General features: G+C 34.3%; 1 protein-coding gene across 2 annotated transcripts; it reads right to left on the bottom strand.

The window, feature by feature from the left end:
- Positions 1-6,727: 6,727 nt before the first annotated feature.
- On the bottom strand, positions 6,728-13,583 carry Droj2 (DnaJ heat shock protein family (Hsp40) member A4-like). 2 transcript variants are annotated; one of them, XM_073962820.1, is made up of 3 exons: positions 13,446-13,583; positions 7,229-8,498; positions 6,728-7,098 (listed from the first exon to the last, which is right to left on the bottom strand). In XM_073962820.1, exons 2-3 carry the CDS (start codon positions 8,318-8,320, stop codon positions 6,988-6,990), a joined length of 1,203 nt encoding a protein of 400 aa, XP_073818921.1. In that variant the 5' UTR covers positions 8,321-8,498; positions 13,446-13,583; the 3' UTR covers positions 6,728-6,987. The 2 variants fall into 2 exon arrangements, with proteins under 2 accessions (XP_073818921.1, XP_073818922.1); XM_073962821.1 differs by having other exon boundaries at positions 13,179-13,505.
- Positions 13,584-27,416: the final 13,833 nt, after the last annotated feature.

The following is a 27,416-nucleotide window of genomic DNA, read 5'->3' as shown; positions in this document are numbered from 1 at the left end:
TACTAATGCTAACTAAAGAGCAAACAAAGAATTATTTTATCGCAGTTTGCCCATCTAAAATAAATAAACGAATTATTTTATCGTTTAGACATCATAAATATTAGTTTTGGTTGATTAAAATCAACTTTGTACATCAAAACAAATTTAATTTTTCCGCCTTGTTTACAAATTTTTCTAGTGCATTTTTTAAATTTTGTCACAGAGACGATAGACGACGCGACATGACTCGCCTCGCTGTACGGAATCGGCCCATTAATGTCACGTATTGATCTTTCGAATAAAAAAAAAATTTGATTACAATTTATGGGCCGATTCCGTACAGCGAGGCGAGTCATGTCGCGTCGTCTATCGTCTCTGTGACAAAATTTAAAAAATGCACTACGTACAGCGATAGAAAATAATCGTCGATAAAAAGTTATTTTTATTTTATTTTTATTCGTTAGTAAAAATGTACGGCGACAGCTAATTTGTTGTCGCCGGAAAATTAACATTTCGGCGACAAATGGGTCTATCTTGTATTGCCACTAAACTTGAGTTGCGTTGTCAGTTGTCTGCGCGACTGAGACGAAATGTTGTACCATTAATGTCAACTCAACTGGGTGGTCGATAAACATGTTATCGATCAGTGTTTTTTCAAACTTGTGACCTCTATTCGCACAAAAAAAAAACATTTTAAAAATAATTGCGCTTTGGATAACTCTTTTGTGTATTCTGGACAATATTTTAATATTTTGGCTGAGTTTTCGAGCAAATTTGGAAAACAACAGCCCATTGAATCTTCGGATCGTCAAGTTTTATTTCCTGTCTCAAAAAATTATAAGTTCGGTGGAATTATTTTTTGATGATGAAAAAAATGTACAGGACATTGCATCTATTAGAAGAAATTTGAGGGACAAATCGAATCCATTGGAATTGCCATCTGCACTGTAAGCTGATGATCATGTGGAAAGATCTGTATAATCAGTAAATTATTTCAGGTTTCAGTCGTATTTTCGATTGCCAAAGGATGCCGTAGTTTACGTTGTGGAAACGTTAAAGGATGACTTCAAAGTAAGTTACAGTAAGTGTGCGCAGCGTTGCGATTCTTTGAGGACGGAAGTTTCCAAAAGTCCCATGGTATTGATTTCAACAATTGCATGGCTCAATCTACATTGTCGAGAGTATTGAAGGAAATTGTCCACTTGATAGAGGACAAATTGTGTGTTTCGAAGTTGACAGAGGTGGAAAAAGGGCAAAATAAAAACCATTTTTATTCAAAAACGAAATTCTTTGGTGTAGTTGGCTATATAGATGGAGTACATGAGCACATTATGGGTCCAAAGGAGGATGTTCGTCATTTGTACTTAAACCGAACCTACTGTATTTGTCACCAAATTCATTTGCAAAAGATTTGCTGCTGTCCGCTCCAAAGGCGATAAATTCCCTTCTGTGATGGACCACCACCAGTGTCGTTGAAGTTTATTTTATTTTGATGCATTTTCTTTTTCAACGAATGTCCGGCGTTGATGTGTTTGCCGGCATATATTTCAAATGAATTTGAATTTTTCGGCATCATGCCCAACAGTATAAAAACGGCCAAAACGACACAAAACTTTACCCAAACGTTGTATGTGTTTCCAGCTTAAGTTTGGATTTTCACTCAGTTTATCAATTAATATTTCGAACTGTTGCTTTGTCGTTATTTTCACCATATTGATACACTAAATTAATTAATGATGCAAAGAATCAATAATTGTTAACAAAATGTTTATTTTTCCTTCTATTTTACTTCTTGTTTCTTCAAAAATGTTCACTGCAACTGAAAATTGGTGGTTGCTGAAAAACAGCCGCTTCGTCAACTGAGATTCGCAACTTCAGTTGAGAGTTGCCATACGTGGATCAATTTTGACAACTGGCAACGCCACTCAACGATAATTGTTATCGATGATCGACCCCAAAATTTGACGACGTCAGGCGATATTGCCATACGGAATCGAAAAATTGCATGTGGCAACGCGACACGACTCGCCTCGCTGTACGGAATCGGCCCATTAATTTTTTGTGTTATTTTTTACAATTCCAAGTTCTATCGAGCTTAAAAAAACACACAAAATGCCTATTTGCATTGAATTCGCGATTTTTGAATTAGATTAGCAAAGCACAACTCACTTATGGGCCGATTCCGTACAGCGAGGCGAGTCATGTCGCGTCGTCTATCGTCTCTGTGACAAAATTTAAAAAATGCACTACGTACAGCGATAGAAAATAATCGTCGATAACAAGTTATTTTTATTTTTTTTTATTTTATTTTTATTCGTTAGTAAAAATGTACGGCGACAGCTAATTTGTTGTCGCCGGAAAATGAACATTTCGGCGACAAAATTTGACGACGTCAGGCGATATTGCCATACGGAATCGAAAAATTGCATTTGGCAACGCGACATGACTCGCCTCGCTGTACGGAATCGGTCCATTAATTCAACAACCGTGCATTGATTTACGGTTTTTTTAAGTGAATGGAGTCAAACATTGTGTGATGTTGTTTTAATAAGCACATTTTCTTCAGAATGTGCGAATTGGTGTAAGCATTTTTTAATTAGTAGGCAAACATGAGTTTTGTGTATAAAGTAATAGGAACTTTGCAACGAATTTAAAAATTGTATGTTGATTCGGAATAATTTTAGTTAGGGGTATATCGCTAGTTTTACTTATTTCTAATGATCGCCAGAACTCGTATTTTGCATATTTTTAAAAAATTGAAAAAGATAAATTCGGATATTTTTCTCGATTATTACATACATATTTCAGAAGACGTATCTCAAAAAAAAATAAATAAATAAATAAAATACGTTTTTGATTGAATCTAAAACTAAAACACATGCCCTTGCAAAATTTAAAGCTTCTACGTTCAAAAATAACGACGATCCTATTCAAGAAAAGGCATTTCGGAAAATGGAATAGCATTGCAATAATTTAGCATATATGTATGTACGTTTGTGTGATCGTTGTCGTGTCGTTGAGGAGGCTAACACGTTTTCAATAGAACGTTAGTCGTCTGATTTAAAAAACCCGAAGGTTATATTACGAAAATGAATAAAAGTTTTAAAGATTGTATATATTATGCTTATTTTCCAATATATTTTAATAATTATTGCCAAAAATTTTGAAATTTGGTCTGTTCCAGAACTGCAAGAATCTACTAATTTTTACTATTTTTTCCGATAACATAAAGGGAAAAATGCTATCGTAGTAAAGAATAGTAGCTTCTTGCAGGTTCTGGAACAGAGCAATTGATTTGTTTTTACTTGCTGTGCTGCGTTAATAGAATCAACCATGACTTTTTTTCTCGTATTTCAATACATATGGTCTCTTCCAGAACTGGAAAAATCTACTAATGTTTACTACTTTTTTTTTGTTTTGTTCGATAACATAAAGGAAAATTTTTTTATCGGTGTAAAACATGTTAGATTTTTGCAGGTTTTTGTATATAAGAATATGCAAAATCCGAAGTCGTCTAATGACATATTTTACAGTACATTTTGTATGCTTTTATTAAGCAAACACATGGCGATTATAAATATTTGCAATAATTTTGTCGTGTAGATGTCTTAAAATATGAAATTATATAAACCATTCTTGAAATTTTTTTTCAAACTCCCACACTGTTTGCTGGGGAGATTTTTTCCCACAAAAAGACACAAAATTCTCCCACAATTCAAGATAGAGAATGTATACTTTTTTCCCATGGGAACAAATTCCCAATTCGAACTTCAATCAGAATGAGGGGAGATGGGAAATAAACTCCCACAAAATTTTATTCAGAATACGAAAATGTGGGAATGGGAAAAAATTCCCAACTCCCATGCGTTCAGAATAGGGCTGTTTTTGTTTGTGATAGCAAAGAAGGGAAAAGAGAGAAATTCCGCACGGAATTTTCATTCATGATTGGGCTGTTTATTATTATTAATTTCTTTCTTTTAACAAATCCGGGAAAATCGATTATCCGTAATGCCTCCGGTCCCGACCTTTACGGATTATCGAGGTCCGACTGTAGTACGTTTAGATTTACGAAATGCACTGGTTTATGAAACATAACACTTCAGTCATCTGCAAAGCAACTGACGTTTCGGATGTGAGCCTCTGTTTCTAGATTCACTTGTTCATCTCCGCAGGATATTGTGTATTAATCAATTTGATGTTACTCTTTTGAAAATTTAGGACTTCACTCTGAAACGTTTCGGATTGGTTGTAAACTTCAAACCTCTCTCTCTTACCGTTTTAAGGATTTTTTCCTTTCAGATGAATTACTGAATGAAAAAAGAAACATTTGAAAGATTTAAACATGATTTTTTATTTTTCTTGAACTGTTTATTTTTCCGTTGTTGTAAAGTATGATTTAGGTCGTTTATTATTAAACATCGGTAGTTCGAGATTCTTTTATTCCCTTCCAAACGATGAAGACTTAATATTCTGCGAACATCAAGTGCCACAATATATATTATCCCAAATTTAACAGAACCCAAAACTAATTTATTTATTTTACGAGACGTTTTTTTCCAAAAGAAGAGAACACAAAGCCAACAACGTTTTCCAAAACATGTGAGAGATTTTACAGCTCACTATTTGTCGTTCATGCTGGAAATGACGGAAGGAAAAACACCAACAGCCCTATTCTGAACGCATGGGAGTTGGGAATTTTTTCCCATTCCCACATTTTCGTATTCTGAACAAAATTTTGTGGGAGTTTTTTTTCCATTTCCCATCTCCCCTCATTCTGAATGAAGTTCGAATTGGGAATTTGTTCCCATGGGAAAAAAGTATACATTCTCTATCTTGAATTGTGGGAGAATTTTGTGTCTTTTTGTGGGAAAAATCTCCCCAGCAAACAGTGTGGGAGTTTGAAAAAAAAATTCAAGAAATTTCATATTTTTATGAAATTTCATATTTTAAGACATCTACACGACAAAATTATTGCAAATATTTATAATCGCCATGTGTTTGCTTAATAAAAGCATACAAAATGTACTGTAAAATATGTCATTAGTAGACTTCGGATTTTGCATATTCTTATATGATACAAAAACCTGCAAGAATCTAACATGTTTTACACCGATAAAAAATTGTCCTTTATGTTATCGAACAAAACAAAAAAAGTAGTAAAAATTAGTAGATTTTTGCAGTTCTGGAACAGACCATATGTATTGAAATACGAGAAAAAGAGTCATGCTTGATTCTATTAACGCAGAACAACAAGTAAAAACAAATCAATTTCAAAAGAATTTTTGGCAATAATTATTAAAATATATTGGAAAATAACCATAATATATACAATCTTTACAACTTTTATTTATTTTCGTAATATAACTTTCGGGTTTTTTAAATCAGACGACCAACGTTCTATTGAAAACGTGTTAGTCTCCTCAACGACACGACAAAGATAACAGGCGTACATACATATGTATATGCCAAATTATTGCAATGCTATTCCATTTTCCGAAATGCCTTTTCTTGAATAGGATCGTAGAAGCTTGAAATTTTGCAAGGGCATGTGTTTTAGTTTTAGATTCAATCACAAACGTATTTTATTATTATTATTATTAGTTTTTTTTTTTAGATACGTCTTCGGATATTTATGGTGACGATATGTAATAAACAAGCAAAAATATGTAATAATCGAGAAAAATACCCGAACTTATCTTTTTGAATTTTTTAAAAATATGCAAAATACGAGTTCTAGCGGTCATTAGGAATAAGTAAAACTAGCGATATACTCGTTAAACCCCTAACTAAAATTACTCGGTATCAACATACAATTTTTAAATTCGTTACAAACTTAAAAAGTTCCTATTTCTTTTTACATAAAAATTATGTTTGCCTACTAATTAAAAAATGCTTACACCAATTCGCACAATCTGAAGAAAATGTGCTTATTAGAACAACATCACACATCGTTGACTCCATTCACTTAAAAAATCCATAAATCAATGCACGGTTGTTGAATTAAGTAAGTTGTGCTTTTGCTAATCTAATTCAAAAACCGCGAATTCAATGCAAATAGGCATTTTGTATTACAAAACAAAATTACAGCCCCCTAAAAGTATGCTATCATAATTTGGTGTAACTAATTTCGAATTTCGAAAATTCAATTCCCATGATTTGATGTTCCCACGTCGTTGAGAATATGGAAAACGTGGGAATGGGAAATTTCGCTCCCATGGGAAACAGTTCCCATGGGAATGTTCAGAATAGGGCTGCAAATGTTTGTTAAGGAATGGACAACCGAATCGTAAAAATGTCATTCCATTCCATAAAATCAAAATAAAAGGTTGCATTTAATAATCAAATATAGTTGAAGTGGTATTACTACTACGAGATATAAATATATGTACTATGTATGTATGTAAAGTATAAAGTTATAAATACAGCGGTGTATATAATGTACATTTTGAAATTTTCAATGTTTCTATATCTTGAAGTAATTTAGACATTTGTTTTCTTCTTTTTGCTGATTAGCTAAGAGTGTTGTAATATTTTCTAATGAAACGGTTGATAAGTTTGATTTGTTCCTTCCAGCCAAAGGATAATTGGATAACTTATTTTTCATCAGGTCTTCTGGTTTACACCTGCTATGATGAAAATTGCTGACATCTAATATCTATAGTTTGTATTTTGATTCAGAAGAATGTTGTGGAAATGACAGACTGATGCCAAAATAATGGTAGGTAAAAAAGAAAATACACACAAAAACTTTTAGATTTCCAGTTCTAGATTTCGCAAATATATTGTTTATGTTCGTGTTTTGTGTTGTGTTTCAATGATTGTTCTAATTTGTTTATTAAAACGAGGAATAGTGAGTGTTAGCAATAGGGGGTTAAGTTACATGTATGGTTTGCTTCTGCGCCTAGCATTTTTGTTTTCCATTAAATCTTCTGATGTATTTTTTTGTTTTGTTGGAGTAGTATGTTTATAAGCTGGATACGCCGGATTTGTTAATTAGTTACATGCTATTTAACTTGAGGAACATTGCTGTACTCTAGGTCCATCCTCATAACGATCATCTTCTTCGTACGCCATGCGATGATGATGTTGATCCCGGCGTTGTTTAGGGTCGAATTCAGACTGTAGGGAAAAAAGAATAAAACAAAATTAACGATTTGCATAAAGATAAGCATTAATGGATGAAAAGCCATATGAAACTAATTTGGCGTCAAAATTATAATATGAAAATTAAAAATGTTGTAAGACTTACCAATGTGACTTGTTCAGCATCTATTGGAATGGTTACTTCTGGTCTAGGTGGCAAACATTGCTCCAAAGCGGGAATAATAGAAACTGGAATCGATTCGGGGAAGATCACTTCAAATTGAATGATGAGTCGACCCTTTTCAAGAGGATTCTTGTATAACGGCATACCCTCGTCCATTATACACTTAGTCATTTCATGTTTTATTACTTCGCCTGGTGGTGATGTGATAACCAAATCACGATCATCTAATGTTTTGATCACCCTACTGAAACCGCACAAAGCCTCGACCAATTGGATTGGCATCTTCATCATTAAATCTGTACCAGCGTGAACGAAGGTCTGATGTTCTTTTTCGTCCAGTAAAATAATAATATCACCGGGCTGGGAGTCGGGTTCATGGTCACCTTCACCGCTGAATACAATCTTCTGACCATCACGCATACCCTTTTCGATGTGCACTTCTAGAACTTTGCGTTCGCGCACTGTCTTTCGGCCATTACATTGTTTGCAACGATCTTTCTCCGAAATCATTTCACCAGAACCGGCACACTTGCGACAAACTTGTTCGATGTGTTGGACCAAACCGGGGCCGATTTGTTGGATGCGTGATTCCAAACCGGCACCATTACATTGCATACACTTTTCAATAGCTCCTTTCCTGCCACCACGTCCCTCGCATTTGTCACAGATGACATTCTTTTGCAGGGCCAATTTGCGTGTTGCTCCATTGTACAGCTCTTCCAGTTGCACAGACATTTGATGAACAACATCTTTACCGCGGCGTTCACGACGACGACCCGATGTGAAGCCACCACCGAAGAACTTCTCAAAGAAGTCCATGGGATTACGGAAATCACCGGTGTCGGCACCGCCCTTCTTGATAGCAGCTTCGCCACCTTCGTCATAAATGGAACGCTTATCAGGGTCTGACAATACCTCGTAGGCCTGAGAAATAGCTTTGAATTTTTCACCCTCATTTGGGTTTTTGTCCGGATGATATTTCAAGGCCAATTTTCTGTATGCCTTTTTCAATTCATCAGGCGTGGCATTTGGTTTGACACCCAACAGGTCATAATAACCGGTTTCCTTAACCATTTTGTAATAATTTTTGTATGGCTTATCAAACTAGAAGATATTTCACTTTGCTGCTTTTGCCGAATAATTTCTTATAGTTTTGGGGAAGAGGAGCCTGCTTCCGTTTATTTACCTCCTTCTTCTTGGCTTTCTTAATGTTGTTGTACACACACAAAGATGACAAAGGGATGAAAAGGATCTGAAAACAAACAAAAAGGAAAATCGTGAAAAATCCATAAATTAAGCAAATAGAGTTGCCATTTCAAACATGTCTTATCTCTTTTGTGAAAGAGCGGGGGGTGATTATACCGTGCATTTGAAACAAACAAATTACTTTGTTAGATATTTGCAATGCGCTTCTAGAACTTTGATTCGTTTGTCAATCGATTGATTCAATCATTTCATATACAGATGCACATGGCACATGAATAGTATAATCTGTTTGTTTGCGGGTGTGCGTTTGTACGTGTGACGTTATGGAAAATCAAGGTCACCACCCGTCAATCATTATGTATGCTTGGATATTGGCGAAAAGTAACAACATCAAATGACGGGTGATTCGTATTTGAGTAAGGAAATGCTTTATCAGGTAGTGACAAATTTTTGGAAAGTAATTACGTTTCCTTTTATTGTGGTGTATTAGGGTTTATTATTAGGATTTATATATTGTGGTGAGTTTATATGCCTGTTCCAGAACCTGCAAGAAGCTACAAATTTTACAATAAAAATTTTTCCATTATGTTATCGCAAAAAATATTAAAAAATTAGTAGATTCTTGCAGTACTGGAACACACCATAGGTATAACAGTACGCATGATTTTAGACAATATCACTGTGTTTTTTAATACTAATTTAGGCTCATAATACATGCTATATGGCGAATTGTAACATGGAAGATTTTATACAAAAAATAACACAAATCTGTGGTTAAACGGCACTCTAGCACTCTTGTCATGATAGTAGCTCCATGGTGAATACTTGACGGTTTTTATAATTTTGTAGCAACAGAGGTTTGCTTAATGCTAGTTTAGTAAAAACTGTCCGTTAGACCTGGCTCTTCTGAACCGATTGTTACAAAATGGGACGGGAAGGACTTCTCTCATATCAATGAGTGCACCCCGATTCATACTAGCTCAATGATATGGAATCTACTGTTTATCGCCGAGTCCGAACGTCGTGTCTTAAGACACCACTTGTAGAGAAGTTTAACATGGCTGAAATACTCAGGAAATGTCGCCAACATCACTGAGGGGTATTTTGCCACCGTTGAAAATTTCATGTTGACTGGTCGGGGAATCGAACCCACGACATTCAGCGTGCAAGGCGAGTGTGCATACCATTGAACCACGGTGGCACCACAAAAAATGGTTACAAAAAAATGACGTAAAACTCGGCTAATTTTGTAAATTTTTTGTAGAGTTTTTTGGCTTTTGTTATAGTCTTGTCTGTTATCTGTCATTCTATGCAAATCCACGCAATTGGACTAAAACACAAACAATTTTGTAATTTTCGACTTTTGATGAAAAATTTAAATATGCGATAAAAATTTAATCTTATGAATATGAATATATAATAAGGTCAGGATAGAGCTGGCAAACAATCGATATTTCCAACATTAATCCATATTTGGATTAGGCACTTTTCCTTGCGGCAATTGTCAGTTTGTGGGTAAGAGAGGGTGTTGAGAGGCAAAGGGTTACAATATGCCACACCTCTCTCTCTTTCAAACTGACAATTGCCGCAAGGAAAATTGCATAATATAAATATGGACTTAAGCACGGAAATTTTCTGGCAAATAAAAACTTTTTGTTAGCTAAAAATGATTGAAATACAACATTTAAGGTATAATTTAGTGATTAGGAAAGTAATTATTCAGCTATACTTAGATATTAACGAAATAGACTTCGATGACTGTCAGTTTTGTTGGACCGTGTGTACTATGCTTTAGATATTTTCGATATTTCGTTTCAAATAATCGATTGTTATCGATATTATCTTTAATTTGTCATCACTTAATTTGGAAACGAAAATGACGGAAATGTCTATGCGACATTTTGCAGAAGTAGTTCACAGAAATATAGAAGAGAAAAAACCAATTGCTTTTATTTAATAAAAATTCACAAAAATACAGATTACTTTTCGAAAAATGTGAACGTGTGAAGACAAAACTATCTATCAATATTGAATTTTTAAAAAATTATAAAAAATGATTTTAAATAATAATTTTAAAATAATTGGCCTGTTCCCGTACTTTATAAAATGGTAAAAGTCGTAAAAGTTGTAAAAGTCGTAAACGATTTTCATATAAATTTTGTGTTCGGGAACGCAAAATCTGTAAAAGTGGTAAAAATTGTAAAAACTTTTTAGTTCTGGAACATAACTAATAATTGTGTCATCTATTTTTTGACAGTTCTAGGTCAGGGTAAAATAAAACTATGGAGTTATTGGACATAAGGGGTCGATTATCGATGGCAATTATCGTTGAGTGGCGTTGTCAGTTGCCAAAATTACTTTACGTATGGCAACTTTCAACTGAAGTTGCGAGTCTCAGTTGACGAAGCGGCTATTTTTCAGCAACCAGTTATTTTTAGTTGCAGTGAATATTTTCGAAGAAACAAGAAGTAAAATTGAAAGGAAAAAACATTTTCTTAACAATTGTTGATTTTTTGCATGATTAATTAAAATAACTAGGCGTTTACACACAGACAGTATTGACAAGACAATAGCAGAGTTACAAACCATTTTTACAAATACATTCATACTTTTCTATACATATTTAAAAATTTATAAATGTATTTGTGAAAAAGGTTTGTATTTTTGCTATAGTCTTGCCAATACTGGCATTTGTAAACGCAGGGTAAATAAAAAATAAAATAAATAATTGATAAATTGAGTGCAAATCCAATGTGCACTTGGGTTCCATCTATTTTTGTTTTGTCTTTTTTCCCCCTCCGTCAACTTCGAAACGATCCAATTTGTCTTCTATCAAGTGGACAACTTCCTTCAACACGTTCGATAATGTAGATTGAGCCATGCAATTGTTGCAATCATTGCCATGGGACTTTTGGAAACTTCCCTCCGCAAAAAATCTCAACGCAGCGCACACTTTTAAAAGTGGTGGTACTGCTGTTGACCTGTTACTTACTTTGAAGCCATCCTGATGGGAAAGGCAGTTAGCAGAGACGTAAATAACCGGGATGCACGGTATTACAATGATAATTGGGTCTATTTTCATCTAACCTTCCGTTCCTAAAATTGGTTTAGACTATGCATTTATAAAATTTTCTCGATTTATTTGACATACATACAGTTAGGGAACAAATGTATTGCAAAGACCAAACAGTAGTTAATTCTTATTTTTGACCGTATTTTTATAAATCGCAAATAAACTTTGCATATATTAATGGAATATTGTTTTGGGGACCAATAGTAAGAGATTTGCACAAAAAACCGTATAGTTTTTACATAATTTTGTTGCAATAAACGAGCAATTAATTTGAAATTTTTTACAATTTTGGCCTTTGCAATACATTTGTTGTCAAACTGTATATTGTATGAAAATGTGGAACAAGTTGAGTTGACGCACTATGCTCAAAAAATTTTTTTAAACTTGTACTTTTTTAAAGTAACCGTCCTTCGGCCGGGGATTTAAGACTTTCTCCTATGGACAGGTGCAAATCTAGGGAACGGGAACAACTTTTTTTTAAATTTAAAATTTTTCTCTTATCAGATCTACCTGTGATAAAAATTTCATTTCGATCCGAGCATAGTTGGCCAGATCGTCTTATGCCGAAAATGACATCTTAAATCAACTGGATTTTCTAATGCAAGCATAGTGTAAACTGGGTAATAGTTTACGCCAAATCAAGTGGTTTATCATATTAAATGAACTCAAAGTCCGATTTTTAAGTTAAAATAGTGAGCGTGGTTGATTTTTCTCTCAATCATACGGTTTCGCCATACACAACAATATGCATGACGTAAAAATAAACAGAATATGTTATAATAAATTTACATTCAAATAGAGACAACGAATATCTTCCTATTATTTACTGAAGAATCGGTCATCGTGTATTTTCTAGATATTTTGTGAAATACGACGACGAACACATTGCACACATGAAGAACTACGATGACTATGGCATTCCCTGTTTTTTTTTCTGCAAACTCGAGACAGCTGCTTCAATAAATACAACACTGGGGTTTGGGGGTAACAACGAGTAAACACACGCTCGCACACAAACAACTAATGAAACCACGAACAAAAGAAATAAATGAAAAAACGCAAAAATTCTATCGGTTTCCACATGTCTGATGTAAAAAAAGGAAACGAGGAAAATAAGGAAATACATTTTTTTGTTGGTTTATTGTGGTGCATGCTGAAAGCCCATAGTTGCACTAATAATTCGAAATTTTAGAACGCTATATTATAAATAAAAATTAATTGCAAATGTTCAAAAGTTCCAAATTAACTTCCCCATAATAGCACGATAAGCGTTTTGCTTGCCTTGTATGCCTCTCACCACAATCATGAATATGTACAACAGTATGATGGTGAGACTGTCAAAGGGCAATAGACAATAAAGGGCAGGTGATTTATGTTCCCATCCTACGGAAAATAGTGAAACGAATCTGAAAAAAATTGCAGATTGTTCATCATCACATTTCTTTCGTCTCACCGAAATGAATTACATAAAATTTCATCTTAAACTAACAAAAATATATTAATACAGATGAATTTCAGAGTCGAGTAGTCAGGGAAGAAAGTTGAAGAACTCATTCAACATACACACGCACAAATTCTCATTTTTTCTCACCACAAATGCGTCACATAGTAACAGTTATACAAAGAAAATGGTAACTTTTTTCACAATTTTACCTTCTTAGATGTCAGGTAATTTTTTTTCTCTCAGAATTTTTGCAATATTGAAATATTTGTTAACAAAAATTGGGAATAAAATAATGATATTTTTAATATTTTACGGAGTGGAGTCCCTTGTTATATATAATTTCAAAGAAATTTGTTAATCGCACACTTGGTTTTTCGTCTTTTTATTGAATGAACTTGATTTTATTCTTGTGGGCTAAATAGAAATAATAGTTTTTCCTCCTTAAAAATTATTAAATATTGGCAAATTGAACTCACACAAAAAATGATCCGTCGCGCAATACTTTTATTTTACGAATGGATGCGTTTCTTCGTTTCGTTCAGAAATTTTCTAGAAAATTATTTAACGCTGGCAATGCTATGCTCTGATAGTACCGAGTATCGGTTAATTTGTAAATTGATTAACCAGTTAAAATATGCATATAAGCTGTGTTCCGTTACCAGTAAATTTATTAAAATGAACTTGGGTTTACAGAATACAAGCAATAGTTGTGTTCGTTTACTCGACAATTTGTACAAGTTCAAATCGAGTGGATTTCAATTGTCAATTCCTATGCGTATTCGTCAAATGAAATCTCATCTGAAATCCATTGGATTTCATTTGACATTTAAGCAATGTAATTGACAGTATTTGTATGAAACAATAGACCGTTTTATTTTATATTTTCTTTTACTTTTATGTCAAAATTTCAGTGAAATTGCTGTTAGTGTGGACCGAGGCTAAAAAGTATTCTCTTTAGAAACCTTTAACACGAAAAATTTGTGCAACATGTTTGCCGGCTTCTGATTGGTTGACACGCCGACTTTGGCATTTGTTCCAGTTTTCTTGACGTTTCTGTCATTTTCCGTTCCTGAACTAAAGCTGGCAAAAAATCGATGGCAGTATCGATAATATCGATTATTATTTAAAAATTCAATATCAATAGATAGTTTTGCCTATCGATATTATCGGAATAAAAACCCCTAAACTGGAATCCATTGAAATAAATAGAAATTTCGCTGCTTTTCGGTTATGTGTGTGTTAGAAGTAAAGGCCTCGACACATAAGCGGCTGGCTTTCTGGCTGAAGACATTTCTGAAAAAAGACTAAAGACCAATGTCCAATTAACATTAGCAACTTTTTCGTCATTTAGAGCTGTTTCGTCATTTATTTGCTAAATTTTGCGTCATTTACCATACAAAATTAAATGACGATAGCTGCGTCATTTATTCTAAACAACGCACGAAAACACCATACTATTATACGCAACACTGCTTTTTCGTCATAAACTACCAAAAAAATGCAACTGTTTTATGATGTCTTTGTTTGTTTGTGTGTGTTGTAAAGGGTGTTTTTTTAAGCCCGATAGAACTTGAAATTGTAAAAAATAACACAAAAAATTAAATTGTAATCAAAATTTTTTTTTATTCGAAAGATCAATGCGTGACATTAACATTTGAAAATGATTTCGGGCATATGGGCACCGCGGCTGTTCTTGACGAAGTGCATTCTGGACGTCCAATTTTTGGCCACTTTTTCGAGCACTGCTGGCCGTATGTCACGAATAACACGAACAATGCTAGCCTCCAAGGCATCAATTGTTGCTGGTTTATCAGCATAAACCAGTGACTTCACGTAGCCCCACAGGAAACAATCGAGAGGTGTCAAATCGCACGACCTTGGAGGCCAATTGACAGGTCCACTTCTCGAAATCAACTTATCGCCAAATTTTGATTTCAATAAGTCGATGGTTGCGTTCGCCGTATGGCACGTAGCGCCATCCTGTTGAAACCACATCTCCTCCGGATCAATGTCATCCATATTTTTAACGATCTCCATTGACCGTAACGCGAGCTCCGGTCTCATTTTTGAAGAAATAAGGTCCGATGATGCCACCAGCGTGAAAACCGCACCATACGGTGCATTTTTCTGGATGTAATGGAGTCTATAGGGTCTCTTGTGGATTGGTCTCACTCCATATGCGGCAATTTTGCTTATTAACAAACGATTATGTACGCCATGGATGGACGATTATGTACGCCATACAAATGACGAAGTCGTCTATAAGTTGCGCGAATCGACGACTGATTTTCAAAGTAAATTTGGATAATTTCGTAGCGTTGTTCAAGCGTGAGTCTATTCATGATGATTTGTCAGAGTATACTGAAACAAATAAAAAAAAGTTTCATCAAAATTTAATTTTTTGTGTTACTTTTTACAATTTAAAGTTCTATCCAGCTTAAAAAAAAACACCCTTTAGAAAAACAAAAATACTCAAACGATGACAAAAGTGTAAATAAATTTTTAAAAAACTTGAAAAATTACATTTTTTCAATTTTGAATTAAGTCAAGTTATTTGGTAAACATTAGTGTTGTGAAATTTTTTATTTTTCGGAATTAAAATTATTGTTTGCGTGTGTATGTGTTATTGTATCCATGTGTATGTGCGATTGTGTGCGTAAGCAAATGACGCAAAAACACAGATGTAAATACACTTCATTTGTTTCTAGGATTTCGTAAAACGAAATTATTTAATGTGCATATGTAAATTGGACTCAAGTTCGAACTAATTCAAATGTGTTTTGGTACATGAATAGTACATTTTTGTTCACAAAGTACGTTTGTTACAAAAATACTGTTATACCGCGGTTACACTTAACCAGATTAACCCAGTCGGTTTGGATTTAAAATGTCAATTCCATAGGGCAAACGTCAAATAAATCCTCTCGAAGTGGGTTAACCCGGCAAATAACTCTAGTGTAACCGTACTATTAAACATAAGAAAAACAATTAAAACGGAATTGTATAATTGCATCAACTGTTGCGTATGTTTGAACCATGAGTATCTCGTTAATTGTGATACGAAAAAGTGTTGCAACTTTTGGTACCTTTTTAGGCAAAAACAGGGTTGTATATCATTAGTACTGTGATTTCGATGTTGATTTCGCTGAAATCACGAAATGAGATGATTACGTTTTTGTATGCGAAATCGTGATAAATTTTGCTTGATTCTGGGCGAAACCACGAAACGCCTCCGAAATCAGGAAACGATGCCATATGGATGGTTTATACTTGTGCTCCGAAATCCACTGGATTTTACGAAATCCTGAAATACACCCCGTAGTTTACACTTATTTTTTGTTGATTTCAAACACATCACAATAATAAAGGTTATTCATCTACACATCACAATAATCAAGGTTATTCATCATGCAAAACAAGTTTTAGCAAATTTAAATTGTCGTTAAAAATATATGACAATATATAAATTTACTGCTTTATTTTGAAAATCATGGTAAAATTGTGTATATGTACATATGTCATAATTACTGTGTATAATACTAATGCTAGGTTTACATTTGCGAAATCCACTCGATTTCAACTGTCAATTCCATTGCTCAAACGTCAAACGAAATCTCATCTGAAATCCATTGGATTTTATTTGACATTTAACCAATGGAATTGATAGTTGAAATCGAGTGGATTTCGTAAATGTAAACCACGCATAACACATGTAGAAATAAAAAGTATTTAATCGTTGAATTAGAATCATAATTAGAAATTTTGATTGATAAAGATGTTTTCCAGAACCTCCAAAATTGTACTACTGTCACTATTTTTCCCCGTTTTGTTCTAGAAATGCGTTCCCGTACTAATCTCGCACTTTTCTTTTAACAAAAATGGAGCAGAATAACATGTTCTGCTATACAAATTTGGCCGAGTAGAAACTAGCTGCTTGTTTGCTAGCATCTGATTGCCTGATACATTGATTTTGACATTTCTACTGGAGTTTTTGCAATTTCTGCCATATTTACGTAACCGCACTGTTTGAACAAAAAAAAATCGTTGCAGCAATTCGCCATCTATCTTGTTTATTGTGATACGTGAAAAGTGTTGCAACTTTTGGTACTTTTTTAGACAAAACCACGGTTGCATATCATGAGTACAGTCATGGTAGAATAAACTGAAGGTAGGCCACAGCTAACAGCTGATTACAATTTTTTTTTTTATGGCCTAATCTGTCAAAAGCAGGGTTGACATTTTGTACTGTTTTTGACATTATGCAATCATAAAGGTAGATGTATCGCTGAATTGTTCCAACGAAAAACTTCTGCTGTAACACTATATCTTAAAATTGAAAACAAAAAAATAAAATTGTTGATGTTTTTAGCAAAACTTAAGCTGGGTACACATTGTCAGTTTTGAGTGACAGCTTTGTTGTTGCTTGCTAGTGTGGCCGTTCATTTTTGTCATTCATCATGGAAGGAAGGAAGGTTTGACAGTTATCGATAATTGCGAAATATCTTAATATAATTAATATATATAATTGCGAAATAATAATATATCTTAATAACATTAATTTAATATTATAGGGGGTATCTATTTTTTATTTGAAATGAACGATTTATCAAATATTATTGATATTAATTTAAATTTGTTCCAAAAGTACGGGAATGTAAAAATTTTTGTAAAAATTCTGCTGACATTCATCTGCAAATCGGATGCCAGCAATCACAATGTCAGATTAGCCAAACTTGTCAATTAGAAAATAAGTGAATGCCATTTTTTTACTGTCATAAGTTTGGGAAGAACTTTTGCTATTTTTGGAACACTTTTCCAACAAGAATATTCTGGAGACTAGCTAAAGAAATGTTTTTACACTATACGGCACTTTTAACATGTAAAAAGTGATGCTCTAAGTTCCATATGTTTTTGTAATACGGGATAGCTATGAAAGTACATCTACCATTATTATTGTGCCATGCCATTTGACGTTTTAAGCCATGGCTGCAGGGTGGCATTCTCAGTGATTTTCATACCTGGCCTACCTCCACTTTATTGTACCATGAGTACAGTGATTTCGATGTTGATTTCGCTGAAATTACGAACTGATTGATTTCATTTTTGTATGCGAAATCATGGTAAATTTTGTCTGATTTCACGCGAAATCACGAAACGCCTACGAAATCATGAAACTATGCCGAATGTAAACTAAGCAATTGGTTTACATTTACGAAACCCACTCGATTTCAACTGTAAATTCCATTGCTTAAACGTCAAATGAAATCCAATGGATTTCGGATGAGTTCTTATTTGACGTATACGCAAAGGAATTGACAGTTGAAATCGAGTGGATTTCGTAAATGTAAACCAAAGATAACATTTATGATTAAACTTTTATCGCATATTTAAAAGCTCTGTTCCAGAACTAAAAAGGTTTTACAATTTTACCACTTCTACACATTTTCCGTTCCCGTACACAAAAGTCGTTTTCCTTTACGTGCCTGAGGTTACCAGTTTTTACCACTTTTTACCCGCAAAGTGTTCCCTTACTTTCAAAAGCATAGAATTTATATGATAGCAGTTCACCACTTTTACCATTTCTTGCCACTGTTACCACTTTTAAAAGTAAAGGAACAGACCAAAAATTTATATGAAAATCGTTTACGACTTTTACCACTTTATAAAGTACGGTAACAGGCCAAAAGTTTTCATCAAAAGTAGAAAATTACAAAAAGTCGTTTATTTGAATAGCTTGGGTTTTAGGTCAAATGAAGCTCTATAAGCGTGAAATGACAGATAACAGACAATACTACAACAAAATGCAAAAAACCGCACAAAAATGTGCGAAAATAGGTCTGTTCGATAACTCAAAAGTTTGCACAAATTTGTACAAAATTTTACAAAATGCTGTTGATAACAAACTGGTTCAGTAAATGACTAATGAGAAGTAGTTGCAAGTACTTGCAAATACTTTTTACTTGCGAAGTCATCGAACAGACCCTCCCATCAAAAATTTTGGAACTTGTGCATGTGGAGTTATGATTTTACTACATCCTTCGATTCAGTCCACACGGAGTTATGAAAAATGCACTACGTTGGATACATTTTATAGCACTTGCTTAAATATCCCTACAAACAAACCAGTTTGTTAATCCCTACCCGCCGCTGACAAAACAAAAAAGACTGTATAAATTTGTAATAGCCCGTTTCCACAGTACGCCGTTCGTTCTCTATTCGTTGTTCGACCCTGAAATACGAATAAATTACTTGATTCCCAATACAAAATTCTGAGAACGAACGACAATTTTTCAACGTTGTTCAAGTGGAAATACTCTCCGAACAACGATAAAATATGTCCCATCTCTAACAAAATTTAAAAATGTAGGGTTTTTTTCATGGTAGAATTATTAAAGGTAGTCGCATCTGTCAAATGTATGCAAAAGCAACTCTGTATGCCCGTACTTCAACGTGTCAAATACAGAACAACAATAATACGGCATGACATTTCATAACAAAACAATATTTGCACATTTCTTTATGATTAGGTTTTGTGTGTTGTGAAAAAAGAAATATAGAATATTTCAACTAATACTCTGACTGGTAAGACTTCCTTATAAAAACCACTTCCAGACAACATCTAGTCTCAACAATCCCACACTTATAGATGATGATGAACAACGATATTTCGAACATCTACCACAACAACAATAGGACCTACAGACAAGAGCTTCGAATGTATTCACAACAAATGCGTCCCTTTGCTGAAGTCATTGATGGTGGAAGCAGAATTAACTTTTGAACAGCAGCAGCAGCCTGTGATCAACAACAGTCATAGTTTTAAAGCAAATACCTACACAAACATTCAAGGCCCCTTTCACAATGGGCAAGTCAAATGTATCCCAAGCTGCTGGATCTTGTATCTCAACCAAGCCACGTAGTTCCTGGCGAAGTTTATAGATTTGCTCTAACCGAAGTCACAAATGTATAGATTTGATGAAAATAATACGTCACATCAAGTTTTGTTTTGTTTTGTGATACACCAATTGAAAAGTATTCCCAAAACAGACAATTCCCAACATCATTAGCTTTGTTATAGATAAAAAGATATTGTTAATTTGTTGTGATTTATTAATAACTACTTAGAACATAATCTGTTATATATACGGTTTAGTATATTTTTGACAATAACATCATCAACTCAACCTCATTAAAGAACACACTATTAAAACACATCTTATCCGCTTTCTTAACGTCATCCAAACTTGGGATTCTTCGTCGAAATTCTCTATGACAACAGCACAAACGAAACGTTCACCAGATTTGATTTTATGAACCAACTTGGATTTAAAGTCTTTCTTGTTGCAGATGGCTGTAACGAGCATCTTGTAGTTAGGTTCGTCAATATTTCAGCAAGACCACCCAAAACAGTTATGTTTCTCCGAATCTTTCCATAAATGCTGGGTAAATACCTGACCATCAGCAATAGGGGATTTCTTCAAGATAACTGCACATACCGCGGGAACAGTAGAGTTCACATTAACCATTTTTAATTTGTTTATGGTTTGAACTTTTTATTAACAGCAAAATCTAATTTTTAAACAAGAATTTTTTGTTTTGTTTTTGCTTCAATTTCAAAAGTCAAATGAATATTTTATTTGTACACGCACACACATGTACATTCTGTGTCAAATTCAGTTTGACAATGAATGTACTTCAAATTCAAAATTTAAAAAAAATTGAAATCAGTTGTTAGCATGAAACTACCTTTCTTGTTGTATCATGGGTTTTTTTTATAAAAACCATGGTTTAATAATAAAGGTTAGCTAAAGCTTCCTGTCAATTTAATTTTTTTTCTTTCGACTGTTCCTAAAACATCAAAACAATATACACAATCTTTGTATGTGTGTGTGATGTTTGCCAACAATTTTAAAAACAATCGAATTCAATGATTTTCAAAATTGTTTTTAGAACATTTGTATAGAAGAAATCCTTCAGCTTATTATGGAAACAAAAATTTTATCATATCCACAACTCGATTATGTGGAGAAACCTTGACCCTTCATTCATTTTTCGCGTTTTTTATAAAATGCTCAAAATTGGTATTTTGTAGACAAACCCACTTGTGGCCTTTTGCCTTTTTGTTTACTGATTTTGAAGCTTTATGAATTCAGGAAAAACAAGGGTTCTATAGATTTGTTTTCATTTAAATCTACCTCTTTACTTATACCATGATAAAAACTGCAAAACATGCATGAAAAGTAAACGGGTCAACGATTAGTATACATTCAAAGCATAGCAAATTTTCATTGCAGTTACATTTTTTGCCCACTATTTCAAATTCGCGTACAAATCTAGAAACAAAAGTCAAATACCTGCCTGAAAGTCTGTATACACAAATATTGTTTTGACATGTCTCTCTCTCATTAATTTTAAAAATAGAAACATATAAAAATGTACAGAAAATACCAAAATTTTCAGAAATAACGGAAAATATGAATGAAATTGCGCAATTAAATGTAAAATATACATTCTACTGCTCATTTAAAATATGTTACACGTGTTATGTGTTCAAATTCGCATGAAAACGATGAAGCGAGGAAGTTTGTAACAGTACACAACATAAACAAATTGTGTATTTTGTTTTGAATCAGCCTGCCCGACAGCATTTATTAGTATGTGTAAATTTTTGAAAATTTGAGAATATGTGTGTTCGTTTACTCAAAATTTGTACAAACTGTTACTGGATGTTGTTCGTTTACTCTGCAGTACAATGCAAAAGTCCTTAGTCGATTACAAGAAGTTACTGGACTTGTACAAATTTGTACAAATTGTTAAGTAAACGAACACACCTAATGTATGTGTGAGTTTTTCAAGACTGATGAAAATCAAAATAGTTTTGATTTCAAAATGAACCCCCATCAGTCTGGGTGAATTGTGTTTATTTTCAAATTGTCAATATACAATTTTCTAAAACAAATAATAATGTTTGTAAAAATAATACACAGACGAATATACCCATTATGCTAGATGCATATGGGTAACACACAATTTGGATTCAGAGAAGGCATGGGTACCCGAGAAGCATTGCTTGGAGTTCACGTTCTAGTACAAAAATGCCGCGAAGTTCAAAAGGACGTCTTTCTTTGTTTTGTGGACTACGAGAAGGCGTTTGATACCGTAAAACACGATAAGTTGATGGATATTTTAACCGATATTGGACTAGAAGAATGTGATAAAAGATGTATTCAAAATCTATACTGGAAACAAGTATCAAATATTAAAGTGGATGGTGAATTATCTGACAATATCCCAATTTCGAAAGGTGTACGGCAAGGATGTATTTTGTCACCTCTTCTCTTTAATATATATTCTGAAAAAAATTTTCAAGAATCAATAGCTTCCAAAAACATTGGCATTAGCATAAATAACATCCTCATCAATAACATTCGTTACGCTGATGACACCACATTACTGGCAAGCAGCTTAGCAGGGCTACAAAGACTAATAGATGCACTCATGGAGACCAGTGAAAAATATGGATTATCAATAAACATAAGAAAAACTAAATATATGATTGTCAGCAGAAAACAGGTGGAAAATAATGTACCTATGATAATTAATAACATAGAAATAGAACGTGTAAGAACATATACATATCTAGGAGTCCAGATAAATGACCGTTGGGATATGTCAAGTGAAATTAAGTGCCGAATCGAAATGGCAATAAATTCATTTTCCAAATATAAGAAAACGCTAACCAGCCATGACATAAGCCTTTCAACGAAAATACGTTTTGTCAGATGCTAAATATGGTCAGTATTATTATACTCTGCAGAAACTTGGACGATAAAATTAACCGACGAAAAACGACTAAATTCTTTTGAAATGTGGATTTATCGTCGTATTCTAAAAATTCGCTGGACTGACCACGTTTCAAATGAAGAAGTACTACGACGGATGAAAGTGGAACGACAAATAACACGCGATGTAAAAAGCCGAAAAACATCTTATCTGGGTCATATAATGCGCAATGAAAAATATAAGCTCCTCCAAGCCATTATCCAAACCACAATAGATGGAAGAAGACCAAGAGGCAGAAAAGAAACATCATGGATAAGAAATATTCAAGAATGGACGGGACTGCAAGACGAAAGAAACCTACTGAATGCTGCCAAGAATCGAAACCTATCTATAATGGAATAAAAAATATAATTAAATTGTTAACAATGTAAAACATAATTGTATGATCGCTAACACCCGAATACGGGTTGGCAAATAAAGAAGAAGAAGAAGGAACTAAGAAAAATTTAAAATTTTATTTTAAAAAATCAATACATAGAAAGCTTCCTAGCATGGTACAACAAGAAAGGTAGTTTCATGCTAACAGCTGTTTAAAATTTTTTTCAAATTTTAAATTTGAAGTACGTTCATTGTCAAAAAGAAATTGACACTGAATGCTTATATGTATGTGTGTTTATTTACATTTGTATGTATGTAAAAATGTCAGTTTAAATATAATTTCCATTTTTAAATTAAAACGAAAAATGTTTGTTTAAAAATTAAATTTTCTCCGGTCGCCAAAAACAATCGACAAATACATACATTAAAAAGTACTGTTGACCATTGGTGGCGCTATGGATATTTATCAAGATCTGCAAGAAATCTTAAAGAAAAAAGTCCTATTGAGCAATGCCGATTCCCACAACAAATTTGGTGAATGTTTGCTTGTTGAAAATCGGCAAGGAAGGAAAGCACCTTAAGGGCTACGGCTGTTAAAATCGATCATTATTGCGAAGAAATCTAAGCGTTGAAATCAAACCAGAGTAGTTTTGGCTCTACTGCGCTCGGTATGGTCCAGCCGTCTGAATTCCTATATTGCATGGATCGATGACACCGCGCAAAACGTATGCTCAAATGACTAGTAGATTCCATCGAAACAGCCACATTCCTTGAACTGGAGATTGACCCAGAGCCAGATTATGCAGGATAGGAACTTACAAACATATAATAACATTGTTACAACAACAACAGACTTTGGATTCTTTCAGGGAACACCACATATAAAACGGTTAAACTGTTCATGATCAAATCCACCAACAACGACCGGACTACAATTATATATTCTGATTTATTATAACAGATTTAATCAAGCGAAACTACATGTATGTTATATTTTAAGGCGTTTTTATTAATAAAATGTTGCATAACTTTAAATCAATACAAATGTCGGGAATTATTTGCCACTACCATAGGGAAAGAAACAGCTACATAGAATATTTATCAGCTGTCAGAAATTACGTGGCCTGGTTGTAATACTAGAACCTTGGAATATTGTAGATTTGCCTCGCCAATTGTTGGAATGACCGTGAATATTGTCCTTGTATACATATAAGTTTTTTGTTACAGGTACGATTGTAGTACGATTCTTACGAATCTGACTGATTCCATGCAATATTAATCACGGATAATTGTTGCTGTTGTTGTAGTAGAGATGTTGGTTGCGACCTAATTTTCATATATTGAGAACTCTGTTTTCACTGATGATTATTGCTGCTTCTGAAGAAATAAAATCCTCACTCAATCCCGTGTGTTTCAATGGCGCAACATTTGTTGTTCCTGGGGTTGATCCTTTGATCCAGGAACGCATTTGTTGTAATTTCTTTGTTCCATTAGATTTTGTTGTTATTGTGGTGTATGTTTCAAGAATCGTTGTTCCATAGCATCTATAATGTGGGATTGTTTAAATTCGGTGCTGTCAAAAGTGTTTTTTAGCGCCTTACCAGTCAGAGTACGAATATTTGTTGAAATGTCCAATGTTTTTTTTTCGAAACACAAAAAGTAATGGTAAACAAATATACATACATATGTATTTTATTTATATTATGAAATGTCATGTACTATTGTGTTTTGTATTTGACACGCTCCCGTACGGACATACAGGGCTGTATTTTCCTAAATTTGACAGATGCGACTACCTTTTATCATTCTACCATGGCTTCCTAGCCAATTGGTATTGTATTGCATGGTACAATAATACAGGTAGCATTATCATGCCAGCTGATGGTAACATAATGTGTCAACTGCATTGAATTGATGTCAAATTTTGACACCTTATGTTACCAACAATTGCCGATGCGGCTACCTGTGTATTTGTACCATGTTGTATTGTATCATGGTACAATAATACAGGTAGCATTATCATGCCAGCTGATGGTAACATAATGTGTCAAGTGCATTGAATTGATGTCAAATTTTGACACCTTATGTTACCAACAATTGCCGATGCGGCTACCTGTGTATTTGTACCATGTATTGTATGTATTGGAGATTACAATAAAAAAGCTAACACTATGGTAGTAACAATTATAATTCAAAAGTTAATAATAATATTTATAGATAATTGCATAGATAAAACGATAAACGGCTCCCCAGCCATATGAATACTGCATGTTACTAATGTATAAAGATAAAAAACATAGTTATATTTTTTTTTATGGTCCCATAGAACAGATGTCTTTTTTATTATTCTCTTTATTTACAATCTATCCTCATGGAAAATAAGCAAATGATATGGTTATATTACAAGTGACAGAAATTATATACATCCAGTGACATACATAATCAAAATTATAAAATATTGTTACGGAATTAGATTTAACTAATCTCCGTGTAGACGTTGTTTTATTCCCCGATACGATTTGTACCAAATAAAACAGGGTTCGTTTTAGATTACGTTTCTACAATGCTTTATTTACTTTATTACACTTATTCGGAACCGACTTTAATTACTAGCACACAGCTTGTATCTAGTTAGCACGCAGCACTTCTTTTACCGATCTGTTCAGTTCAACGCTTAAAACACAACTCAACTCAATGTTGCCATTCGTAGCTCTATTTATACCCAAAATCTCCTTGGTCTAGAAATATCTAGAAATATGGCAACAACTCGAATCTGTGCAGCGAACACACAGACTCACATTCGCACTAAGCGAACAACCATACTCACATACATACAAGTAGACAAGCACAGTAATGACGTAATTACAACAACAAACAACTACACGAAATACAAGAAGTAGGAACTAAACGATAATTACATTATTATGGCAAAACAAACAAAAGAACATTAACAAAAGGTAATGTAACGACTAGAATGATGAAGAGAGTTCTACATGGTAGTTGTTGTTGCTTAAATAAAGTAACTGCGTAATACAAACTTTACGTTATAATTCAAATTTTTAAATTAACGGAAATAAAACTAAACTAACTTAAACCTATCAGTTACATTCGTAACATTGCCTCCCGCTTAAGCCTGTTCGTCCCGAATAGGCACAGTTCCCTCTCTGTGGTATGGGCATTGGTAACACTGCCTCCCGCTTAAGCCTGTTCCTCTTGACTAGACGCAGTTCTCGTTCCGTAGTGGTGGCAACTGATTTAGATGTACCCTCTACTGCGTCAGCTTTGGACTCTTGCTCTTCTGGACGACGTTGCTTTCTCTCCAGGAATCGCGATGCTATACCTTCTCTCTTCGTGGTCACCTTCCTAAGTGCCACCTGGTCTTCCTCGGACTTGCCCTTCCTTGTTGTACGGCCGCTTTTCGATAGACCTTTCCTCGACGTACATCTTCTCTTTTTCCTCCTCGTCTCGAGATTTTTCCACTTTCCTACGGGCCAATTGTCAGCGGCTTCCACCTTCAGCGTACGGACATCTACAGCGATCTCGTCGGATTCTGCACTTTGGCGATGCTTGCTTTTCTCGTTGTAGCCCACATTTATCGGTATTTCCACATTGGACCAAGTCATCACACGGCGCTTTATGTCCAGGTTGATGTCGAAGGCAATCATAAAGTCCACGCCAAGTATAACTTCGTCCACAATATCGGCCACTATAAAATCGAAATTTACCGATTTCCTACCCATACTTAGCCTTTGGTAGGCCTTTCCATGCACCGGGGTCTTCTCGCCTGTGGCCGTCCGCAATTTGACTCCATTTAACGGCAATACCTTCCCTTTTACCAAATCCGGTCTAATAATGGACTTTGTTGCACCGGTGTCCAATGTCAAGGTACGCAATACACCATTGACGAAGCCTTTAACCGTTAAGTTGTGATTCTTCTGCTGGACTATGGCTATAGAAATTGTGGGACCATCGTTTTCATCCTCTGCCAGCGGCGCCTCGTGATTGACGGAATTCACTTTATTTGATTCACCTGATGTCTCCCTTTGCAGAGTCTTGGCCACCGGTTGGTCGTTGCTTTTTGAAGGCGGTGAGGTGGATCTGAGCCTTGGTCGTTGCAATATGCATTCTCGTGCAATGTGTCCAGCTTTACGACAGTTGTAGCAAGTCTTTCTCGTTTTACCAGCCCCTCGTTTCACACGCATTAGTGCATCCTTTAGCGGATCGACAACGGTCTGGGAATTGTTGTCCTCAACTTGCAGCCTCCTCACGTTGTAGGCTTTAGGTTT

This window comes from Musca autumnalis, unplaced genomic scaffold, assembly GCF_047663935.1.
Source record: "Musca autumnalis isolate F117 unplaced genomic scaffold, ASM4766393v1 scaffold_1, whole genome shotgun sequence".
Lineage (NCBI taxonomy): Eukaryota > Metazoa > Arthropoda > Insecta > Diptera > Muscidae > Musca > Musca autumnalis.
Note: the sequence above shows the minus strand (reverse complement) of the source record. Positions and strands in the feature narration are given on the sequence as shown.

What these genes read in the sequence shown, in the direction of transcription:
- Droj2 (XM_073962820.1), bottom strand. Translation starts at nt 8,320, where the DNA reads ATGGTTAAGGAAACCGGTTATTATGACCTGTTGGGTGTCAAACCAAAT. An exon ending in ATGCTGAACAAGTCACATTG is followed by an intron (nt 7,099 to 7,228) that starts GTAAGTCTTACA and finishes TTTTCCCTACAG; the next exon opens with TCTGAATTCGACCCTAAACA.